Raw genomic sequence first — 19,974 nt, 5'->3', positions numbered from 1 at the left:
ATGCCAGCCAGCTGGAAAACGCAAAATGTTTTGACAGGTCCTAGAGCCCAGCTGGTCACATTCAGTTTTAAGGTGTGATACAAACAAGCCACAAAGTTATTCCACATTGCTTACTCTGTTGTCATGCCTAACATTGATTTGCACATGCAGCTGGGTTACTATTTAAGGCACGGTTAACCTGTTAACCATGTCTTAAATGTAACGTCAGGTGTCTTGATGTCCAAAGTAATAGTGATTTCATAAACATTTGTTGAAGCCATTTCATGTAGTCTAAATATGTCTTCATTACATCAGGTATCTTCAGCCTCCAGGAACTTGGATCCAGTGTGCCTTAGAATCAAGAGAACTTCTTACTTTGTGTCTTAAAAAAATCAAAGCCTCCCTTAGCAAGGTTAGTCACTAAATTCTGTTAGTAGTGTATTAAATGAAGTCTGATAGACGTGTTGTGGCATTTGCACCCTTTTGAATAATGAACATGCTTACCCTCCCCTAATACTTACTCATTTTAAATATGGAAGGTGAAATCCCAACCTCTGCAGCCAGTGGGAAAAATCTCATTGACTTCAGTGGCATCAGGCTTTCATTCAGTTTGTAGACTGGGATTAGCAGGATCTGATTCATCCAATTCTAGACACTGCTCTTATGATGGGATTAATAAGAAATGAGTGAAGTAAACTGATATTCACAATTCTTTAATAGAAACTAATTTGGCAGATAATTATAACAATGTATGACCTATTTGTTTGTTAGTATTCTTACTCAATTAAAGAAATTCTGCAGTTTTTCTTCTTAAATTCTGCAGTGCTATTGTATGCCAAATCTTTAGCAGCAGCTCCAGAGCTGTGCAGCAGCTCTGTGGCAGCCAGGACAGGACCACACTTTACACAGTGTGTCCACTCTGGATCTGGAACGCAGAGCCGGTGTGTGGGTCCGGTGTGGTCCAGCCCACCCACTGACACTGCCATTCATCCAGTCCACAGAGCCAGATGAGTTTGACGCCTGTATTTTAAGGGCCTAGCAGAGGCCATATTGACTGGTCTGACAAATGACTGGATAAAATTTAATAGCCTCATATTGAATCCAGTGTGTTTCCGGTTATATCCATGCATTTTAGTCCTCAAGAAATTATAGTTTGTGCCACAGGCAGACAACAGAAAGGACTAAAGTGGCCTGAGGACTCTGCAATGACAGGGACCTAAATTGATAAAAAATACTCAGATGCTTGTAGCAGAAAGTCTAAGGACTGTCTGTGTTCATGGAGTAAAAACCTCCCAAATTCCTTGAGATTCTGATCTGGAGAGAAAAATCCTTCCTGACTCCAGTTCTATCAGTTGGATAATAAGCAGCATGCAAGCAGCACATGCCAGCAGATCACCAACATAAAGATTTCTCTGTACTTCCTGAGAGCATTAGCCCGCTCCCTTTTGATAGCCGACATCCAACTGTTGTTTAGATTTATATCGTGCCATATCCAGAAAGGGTCCAGAGCGGTTTACAATAGATAACTAACAACAAATTACTTAATTGAGGAAGGTTACTGTAATAGCCAACAGTTCTCCTAAGTCTACCCAGTGATGCAGTTGGTCTAATAAAAAATATGTGACAGTCAAGGATTTTTATAGGTGATAACAACTTGCAGCCAGTTATGCCTTGGGAAAGAGAAATTCCTTCCTGACTTCTGCAAGCAACACTCTGAAGCATGCAATTTTACTGTGACTCAACTGTGAGTGTTTTGATCAGACTAAGAACATTTCTTCCAAGGTGGAGGAAAGAATGGGATCAGGCAGGACAATTCAGAGTCCAAGGCCACAAGAAACAGTCTTTCCCTTTTCTACGCATCCTTCCATTAGATGTTGTCTTAAAGTATATCTTTTAAAAGATATCTAATTTACATTTAAAGACTTAGCAATGGTGAGTCTGCCACCTGCTCAGCAAGCCGTTCCAGCACGTGATTAAACTCACTCTGAGAGGGATGCTTCTTATTTTGGCAACATAATTTTTCCAATTGTAGTTTCCAGTTGTTGGACTTCGTTAGTAAGATTGAAAAGCCCCCTCCACTCTTATTATCTTTTCCACGTACCTCCACACAGCAATCAAATTGTCATTAAACCTTCTCTTTGGTAAGCTAAGCAAAGAGAACTCTTTGACACTCGTGTTGTAAAGCTTGTTGTCTATCCATCACATGATGTTTGTGTCTCTTCTTTCTTTTATTTTCATATTCTTCCTGAAGTATAGATGTTAGAATAAGACACAGTGCTCTAGTATCAGTGGTATCAATGCTGGGTATAGCAGCGAGATCACTTTTCCACTTCTATTTGATATTCATTAGTTTTTCTGTAGTGCATAGTAATTCATGTTTTCGCTAAACCTTTTTATGCTGTTTTTTATTTAATTGGCATCTTGTCTCAGTGAAAACAAGAAAGGCTTTCTTTGTGTCTGTATTTCTATTCAAGTTGTTTTAGAATACTTTTCCAGGCTTAAAATGGACAGCTGTAGCTCAAATTATTTTATTAGGTTTGTCATGGCATAAACATTTTTCTTAGAAATCTTCCAGTGCTCAGTTGTGAATGGCATACTTCATAACTGATAACTCTTATTGGTGGTGCCTCAAGTTTTTTATTCTTAAGGGTTGAGTATGTATGCATTAAACGTGTATTTTAATCTTTCAACAGGCTATCCACTCTAGGACTGACAAATAAGCTTCTGTGTTTGTTCCCACTTACAGGTCCGGCTGATTGATGCAGGCTTTGTTTGGACCGAACCCCACTCCAAGAGACTTAAAGTAAAGCTAACTGTGCAAAAAGAGGTAACTAAGTGACAAAAATCTGCACGTAGCTTTTTAAAGAGTATTTTGGTCAAATTGTTATATACAAAAGCAATTTTCTAGTTAGTGGAGGTCAGGTGTGTTGTGAAGATATTCCTTATCTGTGAGGAATACAGATTTCACTGTGCAAAATCTGATAAATAGAGTAGTGTTGATATTAGCCCTGAAAAAAAGTATGCTGCTCTTTAGCCCCAAGGAGGCAAAGTGACTGTGCACATGCAGAAGAAAACAGATGATTTAGCTTATGAAGCTACAGACTTGTCTCTCCAACACTTTGATAAGACAATGTAGGGGAAACTCATTTTTCAAATATGCTATTTATGAAGAACTCAGTTTTCTAAATATCAGTTTATAGTCTAAAATTTGTTTGCTTTAGCGAGGAAAGAAGTATTGTCATACAAAGCATAACATATCTGTTTATTGTGTAAACTTTCTATATCAATTATTATTTGCCTACAGCAGTAATTTCTGAAAGAATATTTGCAGCCCTGAAGGTAAACTATAAAATGGCATCATCCTGACACAAATGGAGCTGAAAGGAGATAACCGAATCACTAAAATTTTTTAAATTTGTTTCTGCAGGTTATGAATGGAGCAATTCTTCAGCAGGTGTTTGTGGTGGAATATGTTGTTCATTCTCAAATGTGTGATGACTGCCATAGAGTTGAAGCTAAGGACTTCTGGAAAGCAGTAGTTCAAGTCAGACAGAAGGTAAAAAAAGAAGTACACTTCGTCATTGATCATCTGCTTCGGTATCCTGGAACTTTATAAAGTATACAAGTGTTCAATTTCTCTACAACGTATCTAATCAATTCAGTATGGTTGCACTTTACAACCATAGCTCCCACAGTCCTTCTAGTAATCAAATATGTTTGCTGAAGCACAAAAGTGAAGAAGATACACAGGGGACACATCTACACATGGTGATTCTTAAGGCGAATTAGCCATTTCTAAGGCGCATTAAGCGTACAGGTCTATACATGTGTGCCCTTATTGTGCCTTAAAAATGACAATTTTAAGTTAATCACACCTAAATTTGGTAGCTGCATAAAAAAGTATCAAATTTAGGTGCAATTAAGGTGTCTTAACCCATGTATAGACACCCTACAGTGCCTTAACACTACATGACTGAGTGGGCTGGAGCCGAGCCTGTAGGGCCCCACACTGCTGCTGGGTGCCACCCAGAAGAAGATGGGCAGGTGCTGTTCTGGAATATACTGGAGCTGGAGCAGCAGTTCCAGCAGCAGTGGTCCCTGTCAGTGTGCAGTAAGTTGGCAGAGGGAGCAGGAAGCATGAGGGCTCCTGTCAAAGCACAAGGGAAAGCACCCCTGCCATGACTCCCTGAAGGGGAAGGGGCCAGTGCAGCAAGGACAGGGCCTTTGCTAGCAGCTTTCCCGTGCCTCTCAGAGTGTGTTTGCTAGCCAGGCAATGTAGCCCTGCAGGGGCTAGGTACACCTGGAATTCCAGCACCCTTAGATGCCTGTGCTGGGGCTCCCATCCAGGACAGCAGGCAGGCTGGGACTGCATCTGCTCCCAGCATAGCTTTCCCTGCTCCACCCACCTCTGCATTGGCCAGCCAGCAAACCCGCCCTGAGGGAGAGGCTCAGGAGAACTTCTAGCAAAGGCCCTGCCCACACTCTGCTGCCCCCTTCCCCTACAAGGAGTTGTGGGGAGGGCCTTTCCCTTGTGCTTTGACAGGAGTTCTCGCTCCTCCTGCCCTCTCTGCCGACTTATGGCACAACTGACAGGGACTGCTGCTCCAGCTCTGGTGTCTGCACCTTGTAGAACAGTGCTTGCCGCATTTTCTTGGCAGCATGGGGCCCCACGGGCTTGTCTCTGGCCTGCTATTGTCTGATGCTGGGGAGACAGGAACATGGGGAGGAGATTAGGGCCAGGGCCAGGCCAACTGCATCTGGGGAGAGTGAAGGCTCCGACACCCTCGACCAGCACCAGGATGCACTGCCCAGCTACACTGCCACAGGTTTGGGGGGCTGTCCGGGGTGCTGACTGGGGCAGGCTGTCCAGCAAGCCGCATTAAGGCATCCACACATAGATGCCCACCTAAATCTCCTTAATGCATCTTAGGCTAAGCCACATTAAGTTTAGGCATGTGCAAATTCACATGTAGACATGGCCAGGACTGACTTAATTTGGTACTTCCTTTTCTCCTTTTGACATGCTGTTTTAGCTGATGGGTTACACAGTCTTCAATAATAATCATAAACTAAGTGAATTGTGTTGTTTTCAGACTTCTCACAAAAAGACTTTCTTCTATTTGGAGCAGTTGATTTTAAAGCACAGACTTCATCAAAATACTCTTCGCATTAAAGAGATTCATGGTAAGCAAAGCACTTTTCTAATCTGGAAGTAAAAGAACTGATCTTGGTAGCCTGTATTGGGTCAGCAAACAGCAAGTATCCTCTGCTTACACGTACAGTGACTTCTTATGTGCATAACCTAGGTGTTCAGGATTAAATGTGTTATCCTTTTATTATAGAATATTAAGTCAGGTAGTATTATTGTATAGTACTGTACTGTGCTTTATACATTATACTGTATCTTCATATAGCTATATTTTCTTTAAGATGGCCTGGATTTTTATTATGCTTCAAAACAGCATGCCCAGAAGATGGTAGACTTTCTTCACTGTACAGTTCCTGCCAGGTATATTCTTTCATTTGTATTCCAGCTTAAATAGAAAAATGTTTGAAAATTATTTATTCTTAGAATTTAAAAATTTATGTTAATGAAGATTTCTTAGTTCTGTTACACCGACAAAAATATCCTACAGTATCTATTCATGCACTTCTGTTAATGAGCCATTCTTTATCCATGGAGAAGGGTTTTTGTGCTTTTGTTGGCTTATTGTAATATGAAGGCATACTTTCACAATCTGTTTTAACCACTGTACTTTGTGCTGGTGCGATTATATTTGAATACAAAAATGAGTTAATTCTAATTTTATTTTGTCTTTCATTAAAGGCTTTATTATATGAGTAACATTTTACTGTTTGTATTTTTTTAGGTCAAAATCATCCCAGCGTTTGATTTCTCATGATATCCATAGCAATGTCTACAATTACAAAAGTACTTTCTCCGTGGAGATTGTTCCAATATGCAAGGTAGCATTTCCTCTCTTTTTAGAAAAAAAATTCTTCAACAAAGTAACTCTGCAAGGACTGATAATTAGTTGCCCTTGTTGGTGACTGTGTTCATGATATGGCATGAGCCTAGTGTGCAATACATCTGTCTAACTTCATCAGAAGCAAAGGCAATCCAGTTCTTAAAGTTTATATGGCAAATTTTATTTTGTGGTTTAAAAGGTGAAGGCAGTTCTTCTTAGGAGTTCTGAAAGCTCTTGCTTTGAGAATTTCCCTGTTCCCTTTTCAAAGATCTTCTGAACTGGGGTTTCGGTGTCATCCCTAAAGCAGATTTTACATGTCAGCTTCAAGTTCATCTTTGGAATGTAAGCCTGGAAGCAGCCTCCTTGAGCCACTGAGTCTAGTCCCTTGCATTAGCAGATGATTGTTTACTTATTAGGTGTCCAAGCACTACTGATTTCCCATTAATACTTTCTACATTGCCACCTCTTTTGTTAATCCCAGAAAAAGTAATTACTGAACACCGGATCAGACACTGAAACAGAGGAGAGTGTGTATTCTCATAGTTGGGAAATATCCAGAACATTCTGATAGTGGAAGACCAATGCAAGGTGCATGATACAGACAAGGGATGTGATTGTTCTCTGTTTCAGTTGTAAGTTGGAAAACAGCCTTGTCCTGTAATTATAAAGCTAATTTCCAACAGCAAACCTCAAAGGCCTGATTCAGGAATACAAACTAAGCTGTTGATCACCGCAAAGTGTGTCGGGGAGTAGTGGTTTTTCCCCATGCTGGTCCGGTATATGACTTAACTGAATGGAGATAGCAGTGGCTGTGGGTTCCAAGGTCAATTTAAACGATGGGTTTTTAAGTTTTAGGCTCAACTACAATTAAGGAACTAAATATATGTAAAACTTTGTCTTTTGGTGTACAGGACAATGTGGTATGTTTGTCACCCAAATTAGCACAGAGCCTGGGGAACATGAGCCAGATATGTGTGTGCATCAGAGTGACAAGTACCATTCACCTCATTGATCCCAACACTCTGCAGAGTAAGTGGATTCTCCTTTCCCTGGAAAGTTAAAGAAAATATTATAACAACAGTTCTTCCTATCGGCATTGTGCCTACTGAACGTTACCTAATGCAACCTCACATGTTTGGATTTTCAAAACTTGAACCAGACTTCTCACTGATGTATAAATTAATGACAGACTAAGAAATATCCTAGGCCAGTGAGGGTCAACCTTTTTGGGAGACATCACAAATGAAGCTGTGCACCCTCCCTGAGTACTGCTCCAATCCACTTCCCTTGCCCAATCTGCTGCACTGCTTTCTACTTCCTGCCCAATCTGCTGTGCCCAGTGCCACATACCACACACACATGTTGTCTGAGCCATTTGCGGCACACGTTATTGGGTTGGCCACCCCTGTCCTAGGCAAAATGTAGAGTCAGAATTACAAACCAGTTAAGCTAGTGCAGGTGGTGGGTAGATTTAGTTTTTCCTTTGGTGCTTTGCTATGTGCTTAATTTGTCAGAGAGATGTCTTATTTCTAGAATTAATATATGATGTATGGAATGTTAATTAACTTATGACTTAAAATAGACATACAGCAAGAGAATTTTGCTGGCCTAGTTATGCAAGTATATGGTGGCTACAAGGCAGTTCTGCTGTGGGTTCAGAGCCTGTTTGTTCAATGTCTTCTGCCAGCAATCCTGTATCAGTGAGCTTGCACCTTGTCACATCCATGATCAGCATTGCTTCTAAGAGAAGTTTGTATCATAAGCCTTATATGTTCTCTGTTCAAAATAAATATCACAAACCATTTTGTAGTGGTCTTCATTTTGCCCTGGAAGAGTATCCACCATTCTCCTTCAAAATATTGTCTTTACTTTCAGTTGCTGACATTGATGGAAATACTTACTGGCGTCATCCTTTCAATAGCTTGTTCCACCCAAAGCAGCTGGAGGAGTTTATTGTTATGGATATCAGCAGAGTCCAAGAAAGGAAACCAAGTGCAGGTGCAGGGATGAGATCAAACAAAGTAAGTGTTTATTTACTTTATGTAACACTTTTATACATCTCTTTTCGTGCCACCTTACAAAATAAATCGGATATATTTGGAAAACTTAACTGGGCAAGCTCTTCTCCAAGATAGGTGTAACACTTTACTGTCATGTGCAGGGATCCTGGTTTTCTGTGTTTAAAAATCACAAATTCTCTGATTAAAACTCCATCAAGATGCATATTTTTCTATGATTAAAATGAAATGCCACATATATAGGTATCGGTTGAACACAATGTTTTATTGATATATTTACCATTTTAAAGCAATTTGGAAGCCTACCAATGCCTCAATCACTATATAAAATACATTCTAAATATCTGTTAATTTTGGCATTTGATATTGGGTTTTTTATCATGGAAAATCAGAGCTCTTCTTGCCCCCTTTACTCAGCTGGATGCAGGTCCAGCTCTGGCTGTCCCCTCCCTCAGTCCTCCTCCACTGCTGTATGGTACTGAGCAGCCCTGATATGCCAGTGCCCTGCCAATACCATTGCCCCTCACTCGCCACCCACAGCCCTGCCAGAGAGGGCCCCCAGCTGCCAGGGCTATGGGGCCAGGGACTAGGGTCTGCAGCCCCCTCCACCTGCCAGCAGCACCTGAGCACCAGTTGCCACCAGTGGAAGGCAGTGGCTGCTACAGTGAAGCGCAAAGCCCAGCTGTCCCTCCCCCACAGGTGCCATAGCCAGAGCAGAGCCCATGCGGAGGAGGGTGGATATGGGTTGCCCACTGCAGACTCAGGCTCCCTGCCCTGCTGCCCTCACCCCAGAGCTTCCACAGCCCAGCAGGCAGGACCCAGCAGGGCCAGGCAGGGAAGCTCATTGCCACCACTAGGAGCTCCATGCCACCATGGCAAAGTGCCCTCTGCCTGCACAGAAGCAGCAAGAGGCACAGCGCTGTGCTGCTGCCCCTACTGCTGCCAGGCGGGCAGGGGGCGCCTTGCTATAGTGGTGTGGGGCTTGAGGCGGTGGCATCAAGCTTCCCAGCCCCACTTTGCCCTGCCGTACTCCCCACCCAGGCCTTGCTGTGGTGCATTCCAGGCCCAGCCTGGCCCTACCCAACTCCCTTCCTCACTATGGGGGGCCTCAGTCCTCCTCGCCAGACTTACCTGCAGGGAGCTGCTCTTTAGGCTGCCTGGCAGCCATGTGCATATATCTGTGCACGCATCCAAGTGGCGGCCCCTGCCTGATCGCCCTCCTCCCCCTCCACCCAACCCCTTGCAGGCTGGAGCTCTGGCACCCTACAAGGGGAAACGCACCATTTCCCTGTTTTTTCTCCTTTTAAAGGAGAAAATCCAGGTTTTACTGTGTTTTTCCCTGATGAACAGAAAACCCAAATCTGTGGTCATACAGCAGGAGTGAGATATATATATACACATCATGTTAATTCTCCTTTCAAAAATCAGGTTGCTTCAGCTTGAAACTAAAATTGATTCCATACATTAATCTTCTTACTATTAGGTTACAAATTTTTTTGCTTGCTTTTAATTGTAGGTCCCTCCCACAGGCTTGTAGAGTGCATCTTTCATACCACATAACTTTATTTAAAGATAAATCGGTTGTACAAGTTGGATAGGACTTTTGATTTGGCTCAGGGTCTATTTTTAAAACCAGGCTTAAGTATTTTGGCAAAAGGTTCACCTCATTCCTCCTAGGCCAAAACATCAGTGAACTTCTAAATGGTAGTCTGTAGTGTTTTTTTTTATTGCATATCCCCTTGCAGAAATTGGTCATCTTAGGTAACTGCTTAGGTATGGCTTGGTTTTGTTGTTTTGTTTTTTTTCTGCAGCATCTCATTCATAGAGTTGTATGTAACCACTCCTAAACTTTTGTCCTTCAGAAAAAGATTTGCTGCTCAAAGGCAATAATGCGTTGTTACTAAATCATGTTGTTTAATCTAAAAACATTAAAAAAAAGTCTGAAGTAAAAAAAAATCCTTTATAATCTCATTTATGTGAAACATACCTGTTGTGTCCTTTTTTCTTTTTTTCCCTTTAATAAAAAAGCAAGCATTTACATGGAAGTACTGTGTTCCAAGCATTTACATGGAACTAGACCAGTGATAGCCAGCCTCTGGCAAGCGGGCCACAAGTGGTTCAGGCAACTTGTGTGGCATGCAACGCATTGTGGAGGGATCAGGCAGCATGGTGGCAGATAGGGCAGGAAGTGGAAAGCAGAGCAGCAGGTCAGACAGGGGTGGGGCTCAGAGGGCATTGTGCTTAATTTGTATCACACCAGCCAAAGAACTTGACCCCCAGTGTACCGGGTGCTGATCCCTGCAGATAAGTAAGGATATAGTCAGTGATATAATACGACATGGTACCAAAGCAGTGCAGATATTTTAATTTTGCGGCTACTACTATTATATGTTATTATGAAAATGTTTTGTTTTCTCTTTCTCTAGCATACTCTGGCTGAAGCTTGGGTAAAGAAGACATCAGAGATGAATACAGATCATCAGTATTTCTGCCGGACCCATCTGGGACACCTTCTAAATCCTGGGGACCTAGTTTTGGGGTTTGTGTTGCTATATTCTGTTTGTATTTGGTGCTTGGTTAAAAGTGTCAAGGTTCTGCAGGTTGTCATGGAACAGAAAATTAGGCTATATGTTTTTAAGGTGTCCTCCTTAACTCTGAAAATCCCATGTTGTAAGAATGATACTCGATTAAGGCCTGCTTATTGTATTTAGTCTTCACTGCACCTAGTTTTGTAGCTTTTCCATTTTATAGTGATTAGAGCGATCACTGCTGTGAGAGCTGTCACTGCTGTGGGAAGCTGACGTGGATTCTGTTCCATCTCAAGCTTCAGCAGAATTGTCAAGTATTCTAATTTCAAAAGCCAGTGTCAGAAGGAATGAGGGTAGAGACATGACCAGCAAGATGTTTTGGATCACCTTGGTAACAGCGTTTTGGTACCATAAAGGGACAAAAGCAAGATGGGAGGGGGTCAGTCACTGTTAGCGAATTGTCTCTTTAAGGTGCATGTATGACAAACTACAGATTAGGCAGAGATGGAGAGGAATTGCAGAGGTTGAGGGGATTTATTAGAAGCTCTAGATGTTGGTATTTTCAAAGTTCTAGTAGGAAAGAAGGTAGCAGTGAAGTAGGCAAAGGATACGCAGCTTGATAGCTTGGATTACCAGCTCTGTCCCAGGTAGTAGCTAGGTAATGTAACTTACTCTTTGTTATCAAGGATGCTTATAAACATGGATTTTCTCCCTCTGTACTGCTGCCTCCTGGAAATGTGCATCTTTTAAATGAACTATAAAACCAGTTATATCCTGCTGGTGCTTTATGTTAGCATAAAACATGAAAGGGTGAAATTTCAAGCTATTAAGTGTATTGTAAACCTCTTCCTCTTTAGATTCGACTTGGCCAATTGTAACCTAAATGATGAATTTGCAAATAAAATGAATCCACGTGATGTCCCAGATGTGGTAAGGTTTTGGAGTCTCCTTTCCTTAGAAAAGCTTTTGTATTTTCCACTGTTAAAAGAACATGGTGATGTATACCAGGGCTGTCCTGGGGCAACACTATTCTGGCTATGCATCACATGCCACAGACCTGCCCTACCCACCCAGTGGGCACCTCTTGCCATGTTGTGTGGGCCTTCCTGCTGTGTTGCACCGAGCAGGTGCCATGGGTACCCTGGACCCTAGGGACAGGGAGAAAAAGCTGTGGAAGCCCAGAGACCCCAGTGGCAATAGCAACAGGAGCAATGGGGTGAGCAGCTCCCAGACCAGGAACCCAGGGACATGAGTTAATCCTTTGTGGGCTATACGCAGATCACGAGTTGAACAGCTTTAGTATATACAATGAATACTACTTCTTGGCCTAAAAATCGTAGTGTTAGGGCCAGGATACTGCAGTTCTGAAAATTATTTCCCTTGATGATTTAACTGGATCTGCTGTCAACTCCTTACTCAAAATTGTTATGTGCTACAGTTGTGGTGATACCTGTACTGAATAGTGAGAGTGAAGTACAATACTTGGGAAGCCTGACAGGCAGTTTTAAATGCCCAACTGATGGTCACTGCCTTTTTTTATGCACATCAGTGGTACAGCTTTCTCATTCTGCCCTCTTGTGTTCTATTGTATGATTGCACAGTAAGGTCAGTTCATTTTATACACACACAATTCTGAACTCTTTGGTATTGTATTTTAAGAAAACATTATCAGTGTTTTATTGAAAATGTATTTTTGGAATATTTTCTATTTTCCAATGAAGGTATTAATAAAGAAGAGTTATGACCGTAGTAAACGTCAGCATCGCAGGAACTGGAAACTGAAAGAGCTGGAAAGGGATAGAGAAGGCATGGATACAGATGATGAAAGGTTTGCTAAATGCTCTTACTACTTTTTTGAGAGAGAGAGAAAAACTAGAGTGCAAGTATAGAGAGGGTCTCCAGGGAGATTTAGTAAGCAGAGTCCCTGCTTCCTTCTTAGTTCCACACAGACAAGTACAGTTGGCCCTGTATTAGGCATTGTATGTGCTGCACTCTGCCAAAGACGGCTTTGGCAAGTCTGTTACATGCTAGGGGGCGGTATGTCTTTGCAGGGGATGCTTCAAAGGCACAGTTTAGTTCTAAGCTTAAAATAAAATTTCATCCTCTCCTGACTAATGAAATAGCAGGGGAGATTATCCCAAATATTAATCAGCAAGAATTGTCTGGTTCTTGTATACTATTCTTAAGCTATTATAAAATTCAGAACTCCACAACAAAAGTATTGACTCCAAGGGCAGAGAAAGAGAAAGAATTGGAGTCACAGGCAGCATGTCTTTAGGATGACCTACTGTGTAGTGAATTGGCTGAAGTGACAAATCAACAAGAATGGGAAAGTATTCGTCATAGTTATGCTAAGTGCCAAATTCAACTCAAAACAGCTGTAAAATTCCAAATTATCCTTAATTGACTGGAAAAATTAAGGCAGAGCATCACAGTTAAATTGGAACATAGAAACTAAATAAAAACCCTGAGAAAATAAGTCATGTAAAATAAAAATAAGCTAAAAAGAGAATGAGTTATAAATCGAATTTTAGGAGCATATGTCGAAGGAACCAAACCATAGTTTCTTGGTGTCTTTGCTCCCTTCCTACACTGTTGGCTTTGAGGATAGCTGAGAAATTAGAAATGCAGCACAGCTAGGTTCTTAGGTTCTCTGCAAGTATGCTCAAGATATAAAATGGATGCCTTAAATTTATGGCGGTGGTAGACCTAGATCCAGTAAGGGTTGCCTGTCCTTTTTTGCCTAATTCTAAAAATTTGGCTCTGCCCTGGCTTTCTGTGCATTTTATTTGGGGGTACAAGATTTTAGGAGACAGAATTGCCTTTTTTCACTGATTCCTATTGAACTTGGTAGAAATAGGCAGTAATTCCTCAGATCTCTAATTCTTACCTAGCTGAAGCAATAATGTAAATATACCTAGTACAAAATAAAATCTGATCACCTGTTAACTTGTGAAGTTTTCTGTATGTTTTCCTCTTCCATAGGGATTTTACTTCTAGTAGGCACAGAGAATTTCACTTAAGGCCTGTAAGATCAGCCTTAAGTATTTGTAGTCATTTGACATGACCCCACTTTATTTTCCCTGATGCAGCTAGCCTGCCAGACTCGGTCTGCGTACTTCTGAGGAAAAAAGAACAGATTTAATGTTTTCATTTCTGAGGCTGTTCTTCTTTTATAGACAGTACCAGGACTTCCTTGAAGATCTTGAAGAAGATGAGGCAATTCGAAAGAATGTCAATATTTATAAAAGTAAGGCTTCTTGTGGCTGTTCAGCTCTGAATAATAACGTGGCTTCAGGTGTTTTTTAACTTCAGGGCATTCACACTCTTGTGAGTTTTTCAGACTAACATGACACGCACTTAAGAGCACTTCATATTATTTAAGATCATGATGTCTCTAGATATTTAAAAACCTTTGATTATTGTGTATGTGTATGTTTTCTGTTTGGGATGCTGGGCAGAGAACTGAAAGCTTTTTTCTAACTCAGGAAGGGATTTGCTCTGTTAGCAGCAGCCTTATGTAAGAGTGACAGTTTGCTATTGATAAGTTTTAAGAATGTCATTTCTTGGAGTTTTTATGTCCTTGTCTGGCTTTTCTATTTTCTCAGGTACACACATTCCAGTGGAGAGTGACACAGATGATGATGATGCTCCACGGATCAGTCTGGCTGAGATGCTAGAGGATCTCCATATCTCCCAAGATGCAACTGGTGGGGAAGGTGCTGATATGATGGCATAATAAGAATGTGCATTCATAAATGCAGTTAAGTTCCCTCCCTTTGAAGGAAAAAATTTCCAGTATTTAAATAAATGCTATGAACTGCTGAGCTAACTATAAGCATGTATATGATCTCATGAATGGACAGTTATACACGTATACCTTACTGTATCCTAAATCATCTTATTTTGTGGATATGATAGAATCGTCCTGGAGATCAGAATTCCTTAGTGGCAAACTGCTGATGTAGGCGTCACAACATTAAACAAGCATGCACTTTGAAAGTGTCGCTCACCACTCATGTAACTTCTGTGGAAACAAAGTGACAAACTGAAGAAAGGATTGTCTTGCGGTTAAGGAAAAGAAGTAGGAATTGCAAGATCAAGGTTCTGTTGCTGGTTGTTAGACTTCCTGTTTCACTTAATCTTTTTCTGCCACCACTCTTAAGTTTCCTTACCTGTAAAATAGGAATATTATCCTACTTCACAGGAGAGTTGTTGTCAGGGTTGTTTTTTTTTTAATCCTTTCTAGATCTTCAAGTAGAATATACTAAATATATCTGTATTACATATTTTTAAACTTAAGTGGGTTGCTTCCCTTCCTTCAGCAAGGCTAGAGAAGAATGGCAATTGTATAAAAATCTCCTAAATGGATATATTAACTCAGCTGCCAATACTGTCCTCTGTATAGCAAAAATTGGGCATCCCTGCTCAGTATAATACATACTGCGCAATCCAGAATGTCAGTGCAAGTGAGAGCAGTATGAATAAACTGTCTACATCCTTATATTAAAAACTGGTAGATATATGAAAATCTTTAACATCCAGTAAATGTATGATTTCATGGGATGGAAATAAGGATAAGAATGTATAAAATGCAAAACCTGTAATGCCACTTTCCCGAAAAGGATGATTCAGAGTAACTGGGAAGGGCCATAAGGAGACATCCATGCAGAACAATTGAAAGAAAAGGTCAAAAGTTAGAAAAGGCTGCATTGGGCTTCAAGATGAGGTGAAGATATACCCAGTGGTGCTGCCAGTAACCTAGACACTCTGCCATGTAGAGAAGAATGGCTGTAATTAATCTTATAGTCAAGTTTCAATTCCTGCCTGTGACCTTTTATTCACGGACCTTGCTTGATCCAGGCCTTAAATATCCTTGGTGCCTAGGGGCTAGAACCAATTCCAGCTGAAGTCAATGGCAGTCTCCGAAAGTGGGATTAGGCTTGATTCTTTTCTGGATTATTCTTCATAATGTTGTAGTTTAAGTTCATCTTAGTATTGTCCAGGTGTACCCCAAAAAACATGATTTGGCAGGCATTTTTATGTAGCTTGCGGGGGGGCATCTTGGCACTGAACAAGTGGCACACAAAGAGATGACTATTATTTTGCATCTGTGTTATACTGACCTGATGATCTACATCCTCTTTCAGGAGGTTTGTCAAGATTTTACACTATGGAATTGCATTTAAAAAACCAAAGTCCATAAGGCTGCTTTGATCCCCAGTCACACTTCATGCCATAAGGTCCAAAATAGAAAATTCATTAAAAAAATGTTTTTACAATTTTTTTCATGAGAGTGCAGCTATGTAGCCAAAGTGAATTATCACTGTCGTAAGTATGGATTTTATTATACAGACTTTACTATTGTAGGGAAAATGATGTAGAAATTTGGCCATAAAAATATGCTATTATGCAACTTGGTGTGGAAATTTGTTTCTGGAATTCTAACTTAAAATTTGAATTAATTTGTTCTCTACCTGACTGAGGTATGTTTTGGGCTGTACTGTGCTCACATGTTCACTGTGCTGACATGCCCAAGCCTTTCTTAAACAGATAACAAAGCAAGAGGTGAGTTGTGTAATGAGACCTACAGTGTTTGTAATAAACCTAGTTTCTCCTGTGACTGACTCTTTCATGTGTTGGCTGACATGTTTCTACACGTTTGCTTTCTGTCAGCAGTGTCAGCTGTATTGTAATCTTGTCTCTCACACAATGGAGAAAAAACATGTAAGAAATCACCTTTCAGCCAACCTGTCTCCCAAAAAACAATGGTCTGTGACTAACGCTCTCCTCTTTCCTTTTATATGATTAGGTTCATACCATTTCTTATCATTCTTATTTTGATATTAACTAGCTAAAGGCAAAGAAAGCACCAGTCCTACCAAAGGATAGATAAAAATAATAAATCCCTGATTCCTGCAGGCTGCCAGCTGGTAACTGGAACAGGAACAGCTGGCTGGCTGAGCAGGCAGGCAGTGTGCTGTGTGCACTTGAAATTAAGCAAAGTTCTAATTTTAGGCCCCCCTAGTCTTGGCAGCATCCCTTTTAGAGTCTAAAAGAAGCTAATCATGGCTCAGCAGATATTTCATTTGCTGTTTCTGTACCTGTGCTCTTGAAAACACAGTGATTAGTGAGCTTGATAGCAACCACTTAGTTTGCAATGAATAATGTGCTGCTGCTTTCTGTCTACACTTCTGCCTGCAAAATCCCTTCTTGTAAGCTACATTTAGTGATGCTAGCACAGCATGTGATCTGTGTTCACACAATACAAGCACTGCATAATGTATGTATAGTCAATGCATTTTAAATAAAATGGGTCTTCCCTGGAAAACTCCTTATATGTTAGAAGATCTTGAAAGGAGGCAAAAAAAAATAAAAGCCATTTTAAAAGCTTTTTTTTGGTTCTTGAATGATTCAGTGTGGACAGATAGAGATTCTGTTGCAGCAAAGGACCCTTTTCTGCAACAAAATCCTTCCAAAAAACCAAAGTTTTTTGTTTCTAATTTATCAGAGATGGCTTAAATAATTAGTCTACACCACAACAGGTTCTTCATAGCAGTTACATTTTACTACAGTTTCCTAACAAATTTCTAGTTGCACGGTCATGGAAAGAGAAGTCTACGTTTACATTTCTTCATTGCTAAATACTTATTTTGGATTGACTAATTTCTTGGCAGAGATGAGATGTGTTAGTAAATGACAGAGAGTTCCCCGGATTAACCTAAAAAAATGCTGAGTTTTGGGAACAATTTTTTAAATTTTAAAGTAGTCATAGGAAGCTGCTAAGGAAAAATCCTACCATTTGGTGATGCTGTGTTTCCTTTAGGTCCTCTGTCTGCTTAGATTTTTGAGGAAGACTGTATTTTTCTGAAGAGAGAATTATAAAAGGTGCCGTACTGTAGTAGTCCATCTAGTAGCCCAGTAGTCCATCTAGTGTAGTATCTTGTCTCTGGTGACAAAACTAAATGCATTAAAGGGAGAGCATTGAATTAGGTATATCTAGAGTGGTCTATCCCCAGTTCATTTATCATCCCTAACATTCACCGTCTTTGGTTTTGAGATGCCAAAGGATACATTCCTGACTGTTCTATTTAATAGCTATTAATCTATTGTCCATGGATTTACTTAGTCTGTTTTTGAACTTGGCTATACTACCTGCCTTTACAGATACAGCCACAGTGTCTTTATAGAGGCTACACTATCTCCTGTAGTAATGAATCCATAAGTTGATGACTACACACTACATAAAATACTTTCCCTTGTTAGTTTGAGTCTCCTGCTTATTTCATTGAGTGCCCCTCTAATTCTAGCATTCTGGGACCAGATGAGTAGCAACTTCCTGTTCACTTTGTCCACATCTTTCATGAACAGACCTCTGTTGTCTGTTGTATTCCCCCTTCCCCCACCAGCCTTTTCCTTTCCAGACTAAAGAGTCCTAATCTTTTGAGTCTCTTGCCCTTCTCTACCTTTTCTAATTCTACTGTCTCATTTTAGAGATGCAGAGACCAGAACTGTGCGCACTATTCAAGATGTGAGCACATCAGGATTTGTACAGTGGCATGATGTTTCCATTCTGTTTTCAATTCTTTTCTCCACAGTTGCTGCTGGACACAGCTACTGTTTTTAGAGAACTATGTATAGTGATTCCAAGGTCTGTTTTCTGAGTTGCAACAGCTAGTTCAGAACCCAGAATTACACATGTATAATTAACCCAGAATTACGCATGTATAATTGAGGTTATTTTTCCCTGTGTGCCTCACCTTACACTTGTTGACACGGAAGTTAATCTGCCATTTTTTTGCCTGCTTGTTTAGCTGTGTGAGATCTTTCATGAGTCCTCTCCATCAGCTTGGGATTTGACTGTTCAGAATAATAGGGTAGGAATGGGCATTGGTGTCAGTTGGACAAGTTTATTACAAAGTCTTTTCAATATCCATCTTAAAACTCTACCCCTTATCAAAAAGCAGCTTTTATGTAGAAATTCATGGGATTTGAAACTAGAATTTCTAGTTCCATGGAGTGAACTTTAGGATGTCTTGTAAGCCCAGATGCTGCAAGCGTATGCAAGCCGACTCACTGAATTCAATGGGATTGGGTTCTGGTCCTTGATCAGGGATGTTTATGAATTTTACATGACATGGTCATTGGATGAAATAGAGAAATAGTCGTGGTACTTGCGATTTCTCCATCCTAGCTGGATGACCTAATCATTACACTGCAGTCGTGTACTCTCTTGCTTGCCCTATACTGCTCAAATATTTTGTTGCATAACAATGTGATGGGTGGGGAGCAGGCGGTAAAGTGTCCCTGTCCTGACTACCTGCGTTAGGGCACTTTCCTGAAAGGTGAGAGAACCCTTTAGAACCTGTTGTGGTGGAGACTAATTATTTAAGCCAGTTCTGATAAATGGCAGATTAACTTCCGTGTCAACAAGTGCAAAGTTAGGCACACAGGGAAAAATAACCTCAATTATACATCTGTAATTCTATGTTAATTATACATGTGTAATTGAAGAGGGTATTGAAAACAGTATTGAACTTTAGGTCTCCCATTCCTAGGTAAACTCACTAGCCACTAGGTTAAACAGGACACACCACCACAAAGACTAGCTCTTATTTTGATCCTGGTTTGAAAAGACACAATTTTGTGTTATGAGGCGCCTAACCTGTCTATGTGCGAGTTCTGCTTTGAGCATGCTTACTGGCTCAGGTCCCTCGGGAGACTTTGGCGAAGGAGTTCTGATGTGGATTAGGGGCCAGATTGTTCAGAGTGGGGCTGTTTTGGGCATAGACAGAGGTGCAGCTACAGCAGCTAGGAACTTAAGTTGCACAAGGTGACACCTCTTATGGTTAGGGGTGGAGCAGCAGGGGGTTGGATTACAGCTGTGTACTTAAACACCTAAATTTTTGTTGAATCCAGCCCTTTTATTACTAGGAAGATCAACCTGACTGCCTCACCTGAAGTGTTCCACACCCATCCCACGTACAGCTGAAGCTTTGAGCATAGTTGTGTGTTATTATATACACATAGTTTTAAATATAAGTAGGAGGCAAAAGTGGCTGGCATAAGTAAAAAAAGAAACAACATAAGAATTATGCTGCTTACCTCGACTCTAATCCCTGTGGAGGGATTTTTCTTTTCTTGCAGTAATCTCTGGAGCTGTTATCTGAAGTGCAAAATGCTAACTCATCAAGCTGTTCTTATTTTCAGTACTTCATTTAATTTCCCTTTTCACCCAAGAGAGAACTGCAGGAGTTGGGAGATTGCGTACAGGCATTGCCATGAATTTATAAAAATCTTTGTAAGCCCTGACAGTTTAGACCATAAAACTGTCAGGCCTCTACCACCAGCCTCTGCATATTTTTGTTTCACTGAATGCTGCTTGAATCCTACAACTAGGTTGCTGGAGCCACGCAGGATAAGATAGGATTCTTTGGGTAAGCACCACGTTACTTTTAGTCTTGGGATGAAATTTGCCCT

The 19,974-nt window shown here is 40.7% G+C and overlaps 1 protein-coding gene and 1 long non-coding RNA gene across 2 annotated transcripts in view; one reads left to right on the top strand and one right to left on the bottom strand.

Annotated features, from left to right (window-relative positions):
- NMD3 (NMD3 ribosome export adaptor) overlaps nucleotides 1–15,184 on the top strand; it is a 16,408-nt gene extending 1,224 nt beyond the window's left edge. Inside the window, exons 2-14 of the mRNA XM_019532671.1 lie at nucleotides 295–391; nucleotides 2,726–2,806; nucleotides 3,407–3,535; nucleotides 5,073–5,163; nucleotides 5,410–5,488; nucleotides 5,850–5,946; nucleotides 6,860–6,977; nucleotides 7,824–7,969; nucleotides 10,393–10,505; nucleotides 11,352–11,424; nucleotides 12,216–12,322; nucleotides 13,674–13,744; nucleotides 14,103–15,184. Coding sequence (XP_019388216.1) covers nucleotides 295–391; nucleotides 2,726–2,806; nucleotides 3,407–3,535; nucleotides 5,073–5,163; nucleotides 5,410–5,488; nucleotides 5,850–5,946; nucleotides 6,860–6,977; nucleotides 7,824–7,969; nucleotides 10,393–10,505; nucleotides 11,352–11,424; nucleotides 12,216–12,322; nucleotides 13,674–13,744; nucleotides 14,103–14,233 — 1,333 coding nt within the window. The 3' untranslated portion in view covers nucleotides 14,234–15,184. The remainder of the gene's footprint in view (nucleotides 1–294; nucleotides 392–2,725; nucleotides 2,807–3,406; nucleotides 3,536–5,072; nucleotides 5,164–5,409; nucleotides 5,489–5,849; nucleotides 5,947–6,859; nucleotides 6,978–7,823; nucleotides 7,970–10,392; nucleotides 10,506–11,351; nucleotides 11,425–12,215; nucleotides 12,323–13,673; nucleotides 13,745–14,102) is intronic.
- The window catches only part of LOC109308396, a 19,657-nt gene extending 3,551 nt beyond the window's left edge, over nucleotides 1–16,106 (bottom strand). The window contains exons 1-2 of the long non-coding RNA XR_002100602.1: nucleotides 16,025–16,106; nucleotides 172–178 (exon numbers count right to left, since the gene is read on the bottom strand). This is a non-coding gene — a long non-coding RNA (uncharacterized LOC109308396). The remainder of the gene's footprint in view (nucleotides 1–171; nucleotides 179–16,024) is intronic.
- Between the last annotated feature and the right edge of the window lie 3,868 nt (nucleotides 16,107–19,974).

This window comes from Crocodylus porosus, unplaced genomic scaffold (genome assembly GCF_001723895.1).
Source record: "Crocodylus porosus isolate Cpor-Errol unplaced genomic scaffold, CroPor_comp1, whole genome shotgun sequence".
In the NCBI taxonomy this organism is placed as follows: domain Eukaryota; kingdom Metazoa; phylum Chordata; order Crocodylia; family Crocodylidae; genus Crocodylus; species Crocodylus porosus.
This window is presented reverse-complemented; position numbering and strand designations above follow the sequence as displayed.